General features: G+C 47.0%; 1 protein-coding gene across 2 annotated transcripts in view; it reads right to left on the bottom strand.

The window, feature by feature from the left end:
• TBC1D2 (TBC1 domain family member 2) overlaps positions 1–16,773 on the bottom strand; it is a 51,701-nt gene that overhangs the window by 15,245 nt on the left and 19,683 nt on the right. For both annotated transcript variants that reach the window (XM_063082438.1, XM_063082439.1), the window contains exons 4-7: positions 16,402–16,535; positions 13,553–13,749; positions 4,477–4,872; positions 277–387 (exon numbers count right to left, since the gene is read on the bottom strand). In XM_063082438.1, coding sequence (XP_062938508.1) covers positions 277–387; positions 4,477–4,872; positions 13,553–13,749; positions 16,402–16,535 — 838 coding nt within the window. The remainder of the gene's footprint in view (positions 1–276; positions 388–4,476; positions 4,873–13,552; positions 13,750–16,401; positions 16,536–16,773) is intronic.

Raw genomic sequence — 16,773 nt, 5'->3', positions numbered from 1 at the left:
AACTCGATTGTGTTCAACTCTCTCACTAGTCTGCACCCTTCATGGGCTTATTGGTCTGGCTGTCCCTACTCCATAGCTGCACTATGAACAATGCTGAATGGATGACCCAATCAGCCAGACCACAGGAGTCTGGGGAAGAACTTGACACAGGCCCTGCTCCCAAAGGGCTCTATCCGGAGGGTAAGCAGACAGGATGAATGAGATGGGGATAGGCAGCTGGGGACGGGGAGGGTAGCTAGGAATGGAGATGGCCAGAACAGGGCTCCCGCCTCACACCTTCATCAGGAGGGCCTTCTCCTTCTCAGCCACCTTCCTCCAGATCTTTGTGACCTGGTGGATCTCCGAGTTGAGGAAGCGGTTCTGAGTCCGGTAGGCTTCCATGTCATCCTGGAGAAGAGAGCAAAGCATTTTATGAGCTACACCATAAACATCTCCCTGGTCCTGAGAGTCACACCCTCAAATGAGCTGCCAAAGCTTCCTTTCTTTAGAAATTTCTAATAATGGCAACAAAAAAGGAAGGCTGAAAGAAAAAAAAAAAAAACATCCATAGCCTCTTTCTCTGTTCTTTTTTTTTTTTAATTTTATTTTCATTTTCCATTTTCTCCTTCTCTATTCTTGATCCCAGCAAGAAGTGGCAGAGAGAGTACTAGGCCTAGAGTTCAAGTCCTGGCTCTGACGTCCTGCCTGGGAGGCCTCAGGCAGGATACTGAACCACTCTGATACTGTTTCCTCATCTGTAAAAGGGGCAAACCGTCACCCCACTGGGCAGCTGGGAGAGGTAATATGTATTAACACCAGTACAGGGACCAAAACATAGCAAGTGCTCAAGTAGTGTTTGTTTTTTAAACTAACATTTTACCATATACTTGCAATCATAATGCAGAGACTTTTTTACTTAGTGTCACATTGTAAATACTTTTCTATGCTGCCAGGAGGGCCTCTGTTCCCAGGACTCTAGTAGCTCGAAGTGAACACTGCAGGCTGATTTCGTTATGTGGCCTCTCAACACTCCACTGAGCTGTCTGTGGTTTCCCCTGCTTTCAGCTCCCTCTTTGTGCCTAGGCTGAAAGCTGTCCTCCAGCTGAGCTTGCTCTCTGTTCTCTCCTGGCCCAGACCCAGTCTGTTCCAACTCCCTAGCCCAGTCTTCCTCTTCCTCTCCAACCCTGTCCCTGCCTAAAACTCCTGTCTTCACCACTAAGCCCCTGCACAAGTTACTTAAGCTTTCTGTGCCTCGTCCTCTCATCTGGAAACTGGGGATAATAACAGCTTGACCTCAAGGGGTTGTTGGGAGGATTTGCCTGTTAATAGGTGCAAAAGGCTTAGAATGCTGTTAGCCTGTGCTCTAGCCTGTGGCCAGGGAGAGCTGTCTGCTGATAGCTTCCCCACTGCTGCTAATGTACATTCTTCGCAAACAAGCCCCCAGGCAAGGGAGGAAGGTATCTATCACTACCTGAGTGCCTATTATGTGCCAGGCCCATCTCCCTTAAGTCCATTTTGTTTAATATAATCTTTATCACACTGCCGTAGGATGAGTATTTAAGTACTGTAATTCCCATTTTATAGAAAAGGACACAAGCATAGAGAAGGTACATTCCCCTGTCATGCAGCTGGTATGGAAGTGCCAGGATCCAAACCCAGGTATGTGTAGCCCATAGTAGGTGCTCAACAAATACCACCCAGTGAGAGCATATCCGCCTCCAGTGCTGGAGACCAGGCCTGCCTCCTTGTTACCACCCCTTCCTCATCCCTGGCCTAGAAGTTGCTCACAGCTAGTTCCAAGGCTTTTGTCACATAAGGTACCCCGCCTCCATCCCAGGGAAGGCCCAGACGTGCCCAGACGGGGAGGCAGGTGTGAGCACCCTTGGAGCAGCACAGGCGGGGGCAGGGGTAGCGTCTGGGCAGAACCTTGCCATTCAACTCATCGCCCTACCTTGAGTGTTCTTCTTGGCTCAGAACTGTAGGGAGGAAAAAGAGAGACCTCAGAGAAGAGAAAAGCCACGTGACAGCCACCAGTGCAGCGAAAAAGGAAAACACAACTGGAGGAGGGGGGTGGGGGAAGAGGAGAGCCTGCTTGCCTGCCAGCCTGCCTTGGCAAGGATCATGACCCCAGAAATTCCCTTTGCGAAATGCCCATGGACGAGGCCCTTGTGCTCGAGTGTGGAAGGCAGGGGACTGGGCATGGAAGAGCTGGTTTCAACTGCAGTCCTGCCACTAGCGTGTTTCATGACCCTGGAACAGTCCTTCCCTCTCTCCACTGCTCAGCCATCCCTATCAGAAAATGAGGTGGCAGACTAGATTTCTGAGCCTTTCCGGATCTGATATCCAAGAGGTCAATGATCCTGTTTTCCAAATGAGTCTCAACAAGGGGGCATTTCCCTAAGGTTGGGTGTCCTCAATCACAGGGCAAGCAGGAAATGTGAATACTCTCTGTTCCCAGACTTAAAGACAATATTTCAGTCTTCTAAATGCTATAAAATAAGAAACACCTCGTACATGCAACTCTAACGCACAAAACACTAGGCCTCTGAGGATCATCTGCAAATGTAAGTTTGGTTAATGTGAATCACATATTCTGAGTCTCCTCATATCTGGGCTCGCTGACAAATAAATTCCTGAACATGTGTATGTCAGGGACACACACAGTCTCCTAGGTGAGGGCTATGATTACAATTAGCTTTCGGGCAGTCTGGAGCCAGCCAGCTGATCTATGTCTCTCACCCCTGGCTGTCCGTTAGGTCTTGAACAGTGGATTCCAGCAGAATTGGTGGAAAAAAGGAAAACACTTAGCTAGGGGGTGGGGCAGGGCAGAAAAGGAATCTGATAGAAGTAATTTTCACTGCTGTGTGGAGGACTGGCAGCTTTCTAACAATCTAGCTGCATCTGCATTTGAAAGGTTTTGTTTTGTTTTAACCCAAAAGGATCTCTAATTACAGATTTCAGATTACATAAAAGAAAAGATTCAGGGACTGGTTATGCGGTTTTTTAGTCTTTGCTGAAAGAAAAGGAAGGGAATCTGGGTTTTATGTTCTCTTCCTTCATCCTTCTAACAACTCTGGAAGGCGAAATGGTTAGGCCACTTTATACAGAGGTGAGATTACTTGACCAAGGCCATACAGCTAGTAAGAGGCACAGCCAGGATGCAAACACTGATCTGTCTGACTTCAAAACTTGGGGAGTGGCCACTGTTCAACACTGCCCACTCGTCTCTCAAAAGCTTCCTGATTTCTTTTTCTTTCCTTTCTCCACCTCCCCCGACCCAGCAGTTCCTTGATTCAGCAGTATGGGAGTTCCCAAGGTTCTACTATGTATGTACATGTGTGGCCATGCATGGCAAGGTTTGGGGCAGGACTGGCCCTGGTTATACAGCAGCCATTAAGAGACAGTAGGGGCTAAGAGTGCCTATCCACAGCCTCAGGCCTCTGGGTGATCAGACATCTCCTGTCACAACGCTTTAGAAAGGAGGCCGCAACCCATGGCAGGCATCACACCTCACACAGAATTCCTGTCCCCTGTGCCACAACTGGTCCTGTGGGATGGGGCAACCCAGAGAGAGAGACAAGGACAGAATAGGGGAAGGAAGGGTGAGGCAGGCAGGGTGGCAGTAGCCAAAAGAGGCAGAGAAGCTGGGAGGCAGCAGAGCAGGCAGACTAGTCAGTGGATGTGAGCCCCAACCCATTCTAGCTCCCCCGCTTCTTCAGCACATGGCCCTGGTTACCCTTCCTCGGCCTCAGCATTCCCATCTGTAAAGTGGAACACATACAAGTGACTGACTTGTAGGGCTGGTGCGAGGATTACATGAGATGATGCAAACAAAGCAATGAGGACAGTACCTGGCACCCAGTAAACATTCTGTAAATCCTATGAAGGGGAGCAGCAGTTACTGCCACTATTATAACAAGCCACAGCCAGCCATGGGTCATCTGTACTGTGTGTAGGACTAAAGAGGGGTCCACCTTGGCACCTTGGGGCTCCAGGGGGTATCAATAGGGCACTAAAGGAGGCTGGCCAGGGCAGGCCCCAGACTTAGCTGGTCTTGGGCTCTTGCATCTCTAATTTGATAATTTAGAGAAACCTTCACTTTTCAGCAGCCCAGGACGCCACGAAAAGGTCAAATGTATTGGAGCTTCTGGTCAAGAAAGTGAAGAAGCATATAGCAATATTTCTGTTATTATGAATATTCCATTATGAAGGGCTATCCCCACTCCATCTAGAAAACTTTTAGGGTTGGGCCAGCCCGTGGCTCACTCAGGAGAGTGCGGTGCTGATAACACCAAGGCCGTGGGTTCAGATCCCTATATAGGGATGGCTGGTTAGCTCACTTGGGAAAGTGTGGTGCTGACAACACCAACTCAAGGGTTAAGATCCCCTTACCAGTCATTTTTAAAAAAATAAAAAAGAAAACGCTTAGGGTCAAGAGCAGCACCCTCCTAAGGGCCCAGGGAGAGGACTGGCAGGGCCTGGTGGGAAGGCCCCTACCTTTAGGTGCTCCATCTTCTCCTGCTGGCTCAGGAAGTCCCTGTTGGCAGAGTCAGGAGCCCCTGGGGGCTGGTCAGAGGGGTATGTGAAGTCCAGGGTGACCTTCTCAGACAGCTTGCAGATGACCTGCTGCTTGGCCTGGTTCTTGTCCATGAGCAGCTGCACGTGCATCTGCAGCTCCTGCACCTGCTGCTCCAACAGGCTGGCTGTGTGCACCAGGCTCTCCCGCTCTTGCTGCAGAGCTTCCACCTGCCTTCCCAGCTCTGCGATCTGCCGCACTTTGTGCCGCACCAGCTCCAGCCGGTCCTTGTCCTCAGCCGCTGCCAGGTATGCACTGGATGCCCTCTTCTCCTGCTGGGCAGCCTCCAGCGCCTTGTGCAGGATCTTCACCAGCTCCTGGAAAAGAGAAGTGTTTTGTGAAGTCGGGGAGACCCATTAGGGTCCTCCAGTTCCCTAACAACCCTGAGAGGTGCCTCACAGCACCCCCTGGGGCATCTCATCCCAACACCCATTTTCTTTTTTTTAATTTTATTATGTCGATATACATTGTGGCTGATTATTGTTGCCCATCACCAAAACCTCCCTCCCTCCTCCCTCCCCCCCCAACAATGTCCTTTCTGTTTGCTTGTCGTATCCAACACCCATTTTCTAACCTTTTCTGTTCAAGAGAGTGTTAGCTAGACAAATGGTTCCCAGCTAAAAACGACATTTCTGAGCCAAGTCATAGCTATCTGTGGCCATGTGACTATTCTGCCTAAATGGGAATTGAGAAGTGATGTGGGCAGCTTTTGGGTCACTTGACACATACTCCACTGGTTCAGGTCCCCTTCTGCTATGGTTTGAATGTGTCCTCCAAAGTTTACATATTGGAAACTGAATCCCCAGTGCAAGAGTTTTGAGAGGACGGACCTTTAAGAGATTAGATCTTAAATGCATTAACATCACTATTGCAGGAGTGGATTACTTATCTCTGGAGTGGGTTCCTGATAAAAGGATGAATTTGGTCCCCCTCCCCCTCCCCCCATGTGTCTCTTGCCCTTCTGCCTTTTGCCATGATATGATGGATCACCAAGGCCCTCGCAGGATGCCAGTGCCATGCTCTTGAACTTCCCAGCCTCCAGAACCACGTGTCAAATTAATTTCTGTTCCTTATAGATTACCCAGTCTGTGGTAATCTGTTATTGCAGCACAAGATGGACTGAGGCTAGGAAATGGCAAGAACTAGAGCAGCCACCTTAGACCTACAAGCAGAGGTTACATGTTGAGGACGGCAGAGTTGCCCCACCCGCTCACAGCTGTTCCTCTACCTCTGGATTCTTCAATGTAAGAGGGAAGTAAACTTCTAACTTGTTTTAGGCCACAGTACTTTGAGGCTTCTTTGTTACAGCAGGTGAGCCCATACCCTGCCTTATATATGTCCATCCAGGGATGGACCAACAGGCCCAGCAGAATAGAGAGGAATTCAATCCCAAATCATCCAGACTCCAAATTCTGTGCTGAGTTATAAAACCAGAGGTGGCAGCTCTGTGGCACATGGGCATGACTCTTTCCTCTCACCCCTGTGACAGACATCACTAATTAATCTTGACACTCCTTCCTGCAAAGCTTAGTTAAGGCCTCAGAATCCTTCTCAATATAGCATCCAAACAGTCACTACCAATCAAGCTGAGGGAGTATTAGAGAGGAAATACATTGGCAACCTCCATGCAAAGCCACACACAGAAAGCATCATTCAATCTACTGGTGCCTAGCATCTTCAGCCCACCAAATGATGCCTGCAAGGCTGGTGCAAGGAAGCACCAGAGTGTTCAGAAACAAAGACCTTGATTTATTACTCAGCAGGGGCAACTGATTCACATGGAAACTCAAGGTTTCCTTGGTCCCTGTGACTTTAAGCCTCCCCAGGACATAAATTCATTCAGGGCCAGGATCAGAATATCAGACAGAAGCCAGGCAGCCCAGCAGCCAGGCCTGTGTGGACCTCACACTTAGTAAATAGGGATTTTAGGCCACATTGCTGGGCTCAGTGCCATGTGAGCTCTGTGCTCAACGTGGTTTCCTAGAGACACTTCAACTGTACCTACAACGAAGTATCTAAAGAATGGATTGGCTAGATAGGGTTATTTGTTAAGAACAATTCCATTTTGGAGGAGAACTGCCAAAAATCATGACTTTTATTTGAGAAGCTAATGACAAAACCACATTAGCATGCGTCTCCTGAAACCTCCTGAAACTACTGACCGTCTCTTTTCTGGTTCTTGCTTTTCCACCCACCCACCCATCTAGCCATCCATCCTTTATCAAGCATCCACTCAGTGTCAGGCCCCATGCCAGGTGATGAGGCCCAGAGAGGGAGAGAGCAGTCACAGTTCCCACCTCTGAGGACTGCAAAGGCTGGAGGGAGTGAAGGTGAACCACTGTAATGGAACTGATTTACTGCAAGAGAGGGGAGTGAAGGTGTTTGAGTGGACACAGAGTGGGAGGGGGCAATGACTTCTGCCTGGGGTGGAGATGTACATTGTAGAGAAAGGCAGAGCTGTCTAAACTTAGCCAAAAAGAATGAGGGCTGGAGATGGTCAAGCAGCAGGTGGGAAATAAAGGAGGGGAGAGCATGCCAGACTTGGCTCCCCATGAGGGAAGCTCAAGATACAAGTGCAGGCAAAGGCCTGGAGGAATGAAAGCAGAGCTGGAGCTGTGGAGTCTCTGGGTGTGGCAGGAAGGTGAGATGGGGACAGAAATTGCAAACCAAACTGGAATGTCTAGCATGTCTGGCATGAAGAAGTCAGTTTCCCAGGGCTCCTGAGAACTGAATGAGATTAACATTCCTCGGGCTGGCCTGTGGCTCACTCAGGAGAGTGTGGTGCTGATAACACCAAGGCCACGGGTTCAGATGCCATATAGGGATGGCCGGTTAGCTCACTGGCTGAGCATGGTGCTGACAACACCAAGTCAAGGGTTAAGATCCCCTTACTGGTCATCTTTAAAGAAAAAAAAAAAAGAGAGAGAGAGATTAACATTCCTCTGGCTCTTGGATGACCAAGCAGCCTATGCCATTTCTGGTTCAGCCAAGATTTGGAGATTACCTAGCGAAATAACCAACAGACACCACTGATCAGACTTGTCATAGGATCAGAATCAGGTAGGTATATTACACCCAACTTTGGGAGAGTCTCCTCTAAAGCCCATTTCATTACATCCAGTTCTCTCCCCCACCCCACTCCACTTCTGGTTCTCAAGATGTAAGACCAAGACCCCAGCCCAGGAGGCTCTCCTCTCACCCCTAGAATCCCTGCACCTGAATGAGACAGGCTCGGGGGAAAAAGGAACCAGGGCAGAGGAATGGGACCCCAGTAGGATGTACAAGATGAGGAGTGGGAATGGACCAAGGATTTGGAAAACCTGGAGGCTGGAAAGGCCCTGGAGGACCTTCTGGTCCAGTCACCTTGCTGTCACACAGGGAGATGGAAGCCTAAGAATGAAAGGTGAGGCCAAAGGGAGCCAGTGGATCCCCTCGTGTAGGAAAACTGTTACTCGAAGAGAGGGCTCCCAACTCATAATCCAGGATCCTTTCACTTCTCCATGCTGTGTAGTTCATGGGTTTTGCAGTGAAATGCTTCTTTCAATTTCTTTAAAAAATGGAAATAACCCATGTTCATAACAGCATTATTCACAATATCCAAGAGGTAGAAACAACCCAAGTGTCCCCTGACCAATGAATGGATAAACAAAATGTGGTATGTACGTATAACAGATTATTATTCAGCCTTAAAAAAGAAAATCTTGTCACATGCTACGACATGGATGAACCTTGAGGATATTATGCTAAGTGACCTAAGCCAGTCACAAATAGAGATCTACTGTACAACAGTGTGAATATATTTAACACTCCTGAATTTACACCAAAAAACAGTTAAAATGGTAAATTTTATATGCATTTTTTGCCACAATTAAAAATAAAATTTAAAGGGGTGCCAAAATAATGCAGTAATCAAAAAATTTTTAATTCAACATTTAAAAAAAATCAAATTAATGCGAAAAATCCATGATGAACAACTTAAAAAAAAAAGAAATAGCTATATTGTTTTTCCTGATCATAAAAAATTCATGCGTTTTATAAAAATTTTTTGACTACATGAAGAAATATAAGACCACCACTTAGAACCAACATTTATTTTTCATATATATTCTTAGAGACTTCTTAATGCATGTAAAACAGATTGACACTAATTCTGTTAGCACAGTCTTAAAAAATTCTCACCTTTAAAAAAGATAATATGTTGTTGACATATTTGTTAGGACTTTGATGATGGATGGGACATTAGCAGAAGCACAATGAGAGCAGGATCAGAGATTGGTGGAAAAGTAGTGAGAGGTGGGTGGTTTTTTTAATGCAATCACTGTCTGGCCAGGTGAACATATAAATCGCATGCCAGGCTTACACTGATAATATGAGAGGATGGCGACATCTCTGCACATACACACACCATGTAGAATACTAAAAACAAAAAGGGAAGTTTGCAATACATCAAGTTTTTGAGGCTGGTTTTGTCCTTGTGTATGTCCTCTCTCCATGTCGGTGAATATCTAGCAAAACCATTGTTTGCAGCAGTTCAAGGTACTTGCACCACAGTTCCCTTACTCTGAATCCCCTAAGGATGGACATCTAGGTTGTTTCCATTTTCCACAATTATAAGCAATGCCTTAGGATCAATTCTTAGAAAAGCTGATCAGATGATACTTTTAATACTTCTCAATAGCCATCCTTGTTTGGTCCATCTCAGATTTTGATAAGTGGTCATAAGTTGTCATTTTATTTAAAGTTTTTAAAGGCAATAAATCAACTGAAAAAAAAATCCTTTATTCTTAAAGTGTTGACACTTTCATCACTAACTAAAATCAAGGAAGGTGGGCCCAATAGGGGTCAAGAGAAGGAGCACCAGCTTTGGAATCATGCAGGCCTTGGTTCCCATTCCAGATGCATGAGGGTGTACCTAATGAGGATGACCTCAGGCTGGTCTCTCACTGAACCTCAGTTTCTCGTAATTAAAATGTAGATAAAGATCCCTACTCCATGCAGAGTTGCTGCGAGGATGAGAGAGAAAGCGTGCCAAGTGTCCCTCTCCAAGGTGAATAGCCAAGGTCCCTCCTGACTCTCCCTCCATGACGTCAGGGCCCAGGGCTGGGGGACATCAGCTATGAATTCTCTGGCTGGTGTTCTAGGGAAGTAAGAAGCCACACATTATCCGCACCACGTTTCCTAAACCAATTACACAACTCTACCAAGTAATCCTGATTGAGCTAATGTGGCCCCAGAGGGCCCCAGGCAGGGCCCTGGAGGGGTTCATCATTCCCAGCAGCAAACAGATGGCCAACATTACCACAGACAACAGCCTTCCATCTGCCAGAACAGACAGTCTTCAGACCAGGTGCTGTTCTGTCAACTCTCAGGGCTGGAGTCACTCAACCAATCAGCCATCTGGTGCTATCTCCTGGAGTCCAAACCTCTCATGGGGCCAGCATTGAGGGTGCTGGGATAGATATTGGCTTAATGGGTATCAGAATCATCCTGGGGTTTAATATGACATCAGGGAGATACAGGGAGTGCATTCATTTTTTTCCAAAGAGCAGTTCTAGTGCTATGTACTATACTAGGCCTTATCGTGAGATTATAGAGGAGAGGAGGCAGCCAGGGATCTAGAGCTGGAGAAGGAGACTAGGGCCCCCGTTTCCAGTTGTGTGACCTCAGGCAAGTCACCCACCTTCTCTGAGTCCCTTGAGCATGGCATGGTAAAAAGGTCAGAGACTCCAGAGGCAGACAGACCAGAGTCTAAACCCTAGCCCTGCCCCTGGGAGACCTTGGGCATATGGAAGCTCTCAGAACCTCAGTTTCCTTTTCAGAAAAATGGCGATGATAACTGCTGTAAGGACTAGAGATTATGCACAGAAAGACCCAGCATAGGGCTGGGGCCTTACTTAATACCAGCAGTTACTTGCGCTCATATCTTCTCTTCCCCACTGGATGGTGAGGTCTCTGAGGGCAGGAACTTAGTCATAACGTGCCTTCCAGAGTTTGAGATACAGATTCCTAAAGGGTCACTAAAGCAACTGGCAATGGTCACCTGGCTATCTGAGCCCAGACAAGACCTCTAATTCCCATGTCCTTCTGAAGCTTGAGGTAGAAAGATAGTGTCTTCTTACTAAAGAGACACAGGAAGGCATCTTGCAGATGTGGCCCCTGGGAAGTCCAGGGGGCCATTTTCCCAGCTGATGAATGGGACTCTGAGGGTCTCAGATGGAGAGTTACTCTCCAACCGGCATATTTAAGTGTCTGGGGCACCAATGGGCTCCCAAATGTTGTGCCAGCTTCTCTGTCCCACCTCTGGGTCAAAAGTCAGTCTCCTTTTCTCCTTCCCCCCCTTCGGCTTTGTATCTGGGCTACAGGTGAAACCCCAGACTTGGTGGGGCTGGGGTTCCCCCCTCCCTAATGTGGAATGAAAACCTGAGCTCTTCCTATCACTGCTATAGCCCCATGAGCACATTTCCTGGAGGTCCTAATGGGCTCACTTCCCCATCTTCTCAGAGCCCCTTGGGGGATGCCTCACTCCTTGCAAGGCAGGAAGGAATCAACAGTGAGGGCCAGGAATGCTGCAGTAAGAGCCAAAATAACCAAAACCTGCATCTGTTGGGCAGCTGCTGGGTGCCAGGAACTAGGCTTTATGAAGAGGCACAGAAGAGGAAGCTGAGGCTTAGAGAGGTTAAGAAACTTGCTCAGGGTTAGAATTTGGGCCTGTGCATTCTCATGTAAAGGCCTGTGCTCTGAGTCACCCTCCAGGCTGAAGGGCATTGTGAGATGGGTGAGATAGCAGAGAAATCCACTCACATCACAAGTCAAAGCCTACGCCACAAGACTCTTTTCCTCATGACCATCTGTCCCAGGAAATGAAGTTAGGGTTTACTTGAAAGTTACCCAATAAAAAAATCCAGATTCCTTCATGCTTGAACAACTTCCTGCTGACATTTTCACTCTAAATGTATGAGAGTTGTCAACAGCCCGGGCAACCCTTATTAATCTCCAGAGTCTTGCATTCATTTATTGAAGAATGGTGAGGCCTCCAGAGGTGCACAGAAATCAGGGGCAAATCGAAATGAAATCTAGGTCTCCCAGGACCTTTCTACTTCATCTGATAATTTGTAATGCCTCAGAGAAAAGCTGAGTCAGGGGAGGCTGCCCATATATTCCAGAACGAAGGGAAGATGTGATAAAATGACAGGCGGTGTTCACATTCAGGATTTCTTTTCCTTCCCAGGTTTGGGTTTGGGTCTTAAGCTGTACTAGTCCAGGGGTCAGGCAGCTGCTACAGCTCAGTTTAATGCCCTCTTAGCTCTCAGGATCGTCCAGCAGCCTCACAACAGAAACACTAAGATGATGGGAAGAAGAGAGAGATAGCTGGGCCACTAAATGGCAGCAGAGGGACTTCACATGTTGCAATTACACATGTGGGTGTTGATTTGCTTAATGCCTGTCTTTGCCATGACATGTAAGCCTTGTAAGGACAGGGCCTGTATCTTTTGCTCACTGTTCTTTTCCCAGCATCTAGAACACTGTATGCAAATAAAAGAGGCCTTCAATAACACGGCAGACAGACCAGAGTCTAAACCCTAGCTCAGCCCCCGTAAGACCCAGGGCATGCAGAAGCTCTCAGAACCTGTTCCGTCCTCTGGAAAAGGGGGATAACTGTTGTAAGGACTAGAGATAATGCACAGAAAGTCCCAGAACAGTGTCAGGGCCACACTTAATACCAGCAGTTATGTGCTGCTGAATAAACAAATGAGCTGAGAAGGTATGAGTGAAGGAGCACCCTCCTTTGAGAACTCTAATCACCTGATGCTTCATTAAATGTAACCCTTGACCTGCTGGGAATGAAGCCTCTGCCCATTCCCCTAAGATCTGCTGACAGTTGTCACTGCTTTGAGGCAGAAAGGCAGAGGAGGGGCAAAACTAGGTAAGGAGAGTATTTTTCTGGATTTTTTCCCTCCAAAAACAGAGCAGAAAGGAAACAAAGAAATGTACAAGGGGGAGAATATTCAGAAGTAAATAGAGTACACACCCCCGACCTCCCCAGCCTAAGTCCTCTGGAACTAGGGCCTAGAAACAAGGCACAAAGCAACTCTGGGCAGCCAAAGCTCTAACACAAAAGCTTAGGCCTTCTTCTCTAAGGAAAAAGAGCCTGGGCCCTCAGTGGAGCCCACTACTGGAGGCCGCACCAGGCCCCACCAGGTCCCACCCTTGGGATTTATGGTAACAACTGTGCTAACTTACTTTGTTTTTTTTTTGGCAGCTGGCCAGTACAGGGATAGGAATGCTTTTATCTTGCTAACGAGTGGTTCCTGCCCAGTGCTGTAAGCCCCTCACATCACTGCCATATGACCCCCGCTCCTTTAAGAGGTAGCCCCTGGATTCTAACACAATTTACTCTTTGCGTTGTAGGATTTTTGAATGATTTTAATGTCTATGTGTGTGTGAGATCGGTTTTCTTCAATGACCATGTAGCTCTTTTTGTTATCTCCTGTAATTAACTTCTTGCTATATTAAGCCTAAATATTCCTCCCTGTCACCGTGCTGTGCTGGACCTGGTTCAGCCCTGAGGCCACACAGACTCTGCCTGCTTTCTTTGAGTCTTGTGACAGTCCTGCACATATCTGCACCCAGTTATCAAGTGCTAGGTCAAACATTCTCCAGTTCCTTCGGCGGACCATCCCAAACCCTGTGGCCAAATCACCCTTTCCCCTTCCCCTGACAGGAGTGGGGTCGGACCATGCATGGCCCTCTAGGCGGGGTCCATGAGACAATTATTAAAGTAGGTCTCCACAGATAACCTGCCCTTGGTGGCCTTTTGTCATCTAGTTTGAGTGACAGTATGTTCCTGAGTAATCAACAGCGCATTTCCAACCTTTTGCAGCTTGGCCTTTAAAGACCGCAGACTGGCCAGTGCCCAGTGGACTAACACATCACATCTAACCTGTCCAGAAGGCTCCAGATCCAGAGCTTCCACTGGAGCCTGGGGCCTCAGCTCACCTTCTGAGACTGTAACTCCTTGGTGAGCATCAGAACCTGTTGCTCCAAGGCCACCACTTTCTCCTGGGCGGTTCGGTTCCGCGTGAGCCCTTCGGAAAAGAGCGGGAAGGTGTTGTTCTGACGTTTGGCTTTCTGAATGAGATTGACTGTCAGAGAGGACTTGGGTGCAGGCTTTGGAGAATCTGCTGGCTCTCTCCCTGCTCAAGAGGAGAAAGGCAGAGATTATGATTGATAACATCAGTAGTTCTCAGCCTTGAGCTTGCTACAGAAGCACCTAAAAGGCTTATTAAAATGCAGATTGTAGGGACCTACTTTCAGAGTTTTTGATTTAATAGGTTTGGGGCAGGGCTTGAGAATTTGCCTTTCCAAAAAGTTCCAAGGTGATGGTGACACAGCTTGTCCAGGGATCATACTTTGAGAACCATTGGACTACAGAAACATTATTTACAGTGTGCTGGCCGAGTCATTTAGCCCATCCCCTAAGTTGTGCCTGTTTCCTCCCCTCCACTCCCAACCTGCATGGGTCCATCTCATATCATTCTGCTGGTGTCTGCCAGGTGCCTTTCTCCTCAGGCACGAGCCCTGGAAGGATGACTTGTTTCTTATTTCAGGATCTCACCTCTACCTGCTGGGAGATTTTCGAAGCACGCAAATCTGTCTGTTGAAAGCAGCATGGACTGAGTATCTGTACTCTGCATTCTTGCCCCAGGGTAGCTCGGACTCTTATTTGATTCTTATTACCAGCCAAATGAGGAGACATATTTCCCACAGTTGATTTCCTCAAGGCTGCATAGTCCTTTAATTTCTTCTAGAGCAGGGGTCAGAAACCTATGGTTCACAGGCCAAATCTGGCCGCCAGCCTGCTTTTGTACATACGGTTTTATTAGAACATAGCCATGCCCATTTGTTTAAGTATTATCTATGGCTGCTTTCACTCCTCAAAGGCAGAATTCAGTACATTTGGCCCTCCGTATTTGTGGATTCTGCATCTACAGAGGAGGAGCCCAGACTACCTGCCTCAACTGTTTTTTTTTTTTTTTCCACAACTGTTTTATTTTTTTTAAAGATGACCAGTAAGGGGATCTTAACCCTTGACTTGGTGTTGTCAGCACCACGCTCACCCAGTGAGCAACTGGCCATCCCTATATGGGATCCGAACCCGTGGCCTTGGTGTTATCAGCACCACACTCTCCCGAGTGAGCCACAGGCCAGCCCAGTTTCCTCATTTATCAAGTGAGGATAAAAACAGTATCTAAATCTCTACTTGCTGTGAGAATTAGACAGGTTAATGTAGGTAAAGTGCTTAGCATATGTGGATTAAACTTGAAAAGATTCTGTAAGTGACAGAAGCCAGTCACAAAGGACCACACATTATAGATTCCACTAATAGGAAATGTTAGAATAGGTACTTCCATAGATACAGAAAGTAGATTAGTGGTCGCCTAGGGTTGTGGGGAGGTAGAGTTTGGGAGGTGATGAGTAAGGGGTATAGGTTTCTTTTGGGGTAATAAAAATGTTCTAAAATTAATTATAGGGATGGTTGCATACCTCTGTGGATATTCTGAAAGTCAATGAATTGCACACTTTAAATGGGTAAACTGTATGGTATATGAAGTATATCTTAATAGATGATACAAAAAAAAAAAAAAAAAGTGCTCAGTGCAGCCCTGACACAAAGTAACTGCTATATAAGTGCTAGTTTTATTATTATTATAATTACTGATTCGATACAATACTGACCTCCTTTTGGACTGTGCATTGTGATCTCCGGGGGCCTCATCAGTCACTGACTGCTTGAAAGGGGCGCTTTTTCCAGAGTCACTTCTACACAGCCCAGGGGTCCTCTCAGCCATAAGACAACCCCACAGTGCTGCCTTAGCCAGTTTTCTCCCGTTTCTAGGTTAAAATATGTTCCAAGAGCACCAGTGCCAACTCCAAAGAATCCAAGCCCCCCAGATGGTGTGGGTCATTCACTTTGTAAAAGAAATATTAAAATGCTATGTTGATCTAAAGGTCACTTGCTCCACATCTTTGGGCAAATCTGATTTTAATCACTCCAGAAAGGTATTTTTATACCCTCTCCCTATGAATAAATAAGTAAACAAATAAAATTAAGAAAGAAGAAAAGAAAGAAAAAACGAGAGTGGTATTTTCCTTTATTACTTCAAGAACCATTGCTAAGAGTTTCAACTTGGGAAGGTAAAAAAGTTCGGGAGATAGATGGTTATGATAGTTGCACAACAGTGTGAATCATGTCCCTAAATTTGTACACCTAAAAGTGGTAAAATGGTAAATTTTGTTTCATACATTTTACCACAATTTAAAAAAAAAGTCATAGCTCCTAGACCTCTAGAAACCCAGAAATAGTGACCTAGAGAATTTCATCTTTGACACACTGCTGTGGACTAAATGTTTGTGTCCCCTCCTCCCCCTGAATTTATATGTTGAATCCCTAATCTGCAATGTGATGATATTAGGAGGTGGGGGTTTGGGAACTGATTAGATTTAGATAAGGTTATGAGGAACCCCATGATGAAATTAGTGCCCTTATAAGAAAAGGAAGAGACCACAGCTCTCTCTTTCAGCCATACAAGCATACAGTGAAAAGGTGGCCATCTGCAAGCCAGGAAGACAGCCCTGACCAGACATGGAATCTGCTGGCACCTCAATCTTGAACTTCCCAGTCTCCACACAACTGTGAGAAATAAGTGAGTGTTGTTTAAGCCACACAGTCTATGGCATTTTGTTATAGCAGTCCAAGCAAACAAAGACACACACAAACAGATAGGGAGGAGAGAAGGCACTCATTTTGGTCTCTATTGGCAGCTCAGACCGGGACAGAAGTTCACCTGAGGCACTGGGGTCAGGGGCCAAGGGCTGCTCCTCCCTCTGCAGCTCCCTGCATTGTGGACCATCTTCTCCTGGAGGTCCATGGCTTGTTCCTTGGGCCTGCTTGTTGCCACGCATGTTGTGCACTGTGTTTCTGAAAGGAGAACAGAGGAGCATGAAGCCAACAGCCCCACTCTCCTGTGCCTCTGCTCTTCCCACTGCGACTGCTGGAGCTCAGGCCTCATCCCCGATTCTCAAGTCATCCTGACTGGTCTCCCAGCTTCCAGGCACCCTGCATGACGCATCTCCACGCACGACACTCCCGACACCCCTCACCCTTCTCTTTGCACTTATCATCTGCCACACACTATATTACTTACAAGCAATATAAG

The sequence above is a fragment of the Cynocephalus volans genome, chromosome 17, assembly GCF_027409185.1.
Source record: "Cynocephalus volans isolate mCynVol1 chromosome 17, mCynVol1.pri, whole genome shotgun sequence".
Classification (NCBI taxonomy): domain Eukaryota; kingdom Metazoa; phylum Chordata; class Mammalia; order Dermoptera; family Cynocephalidae; genus Cynocephalus; species Cynocephalus volans.
The sequence above is the reverse complement of the archived record's forward strand: the minus strand, read 5'-3'. Positions and strand labels throughout refer to the sequence as shown.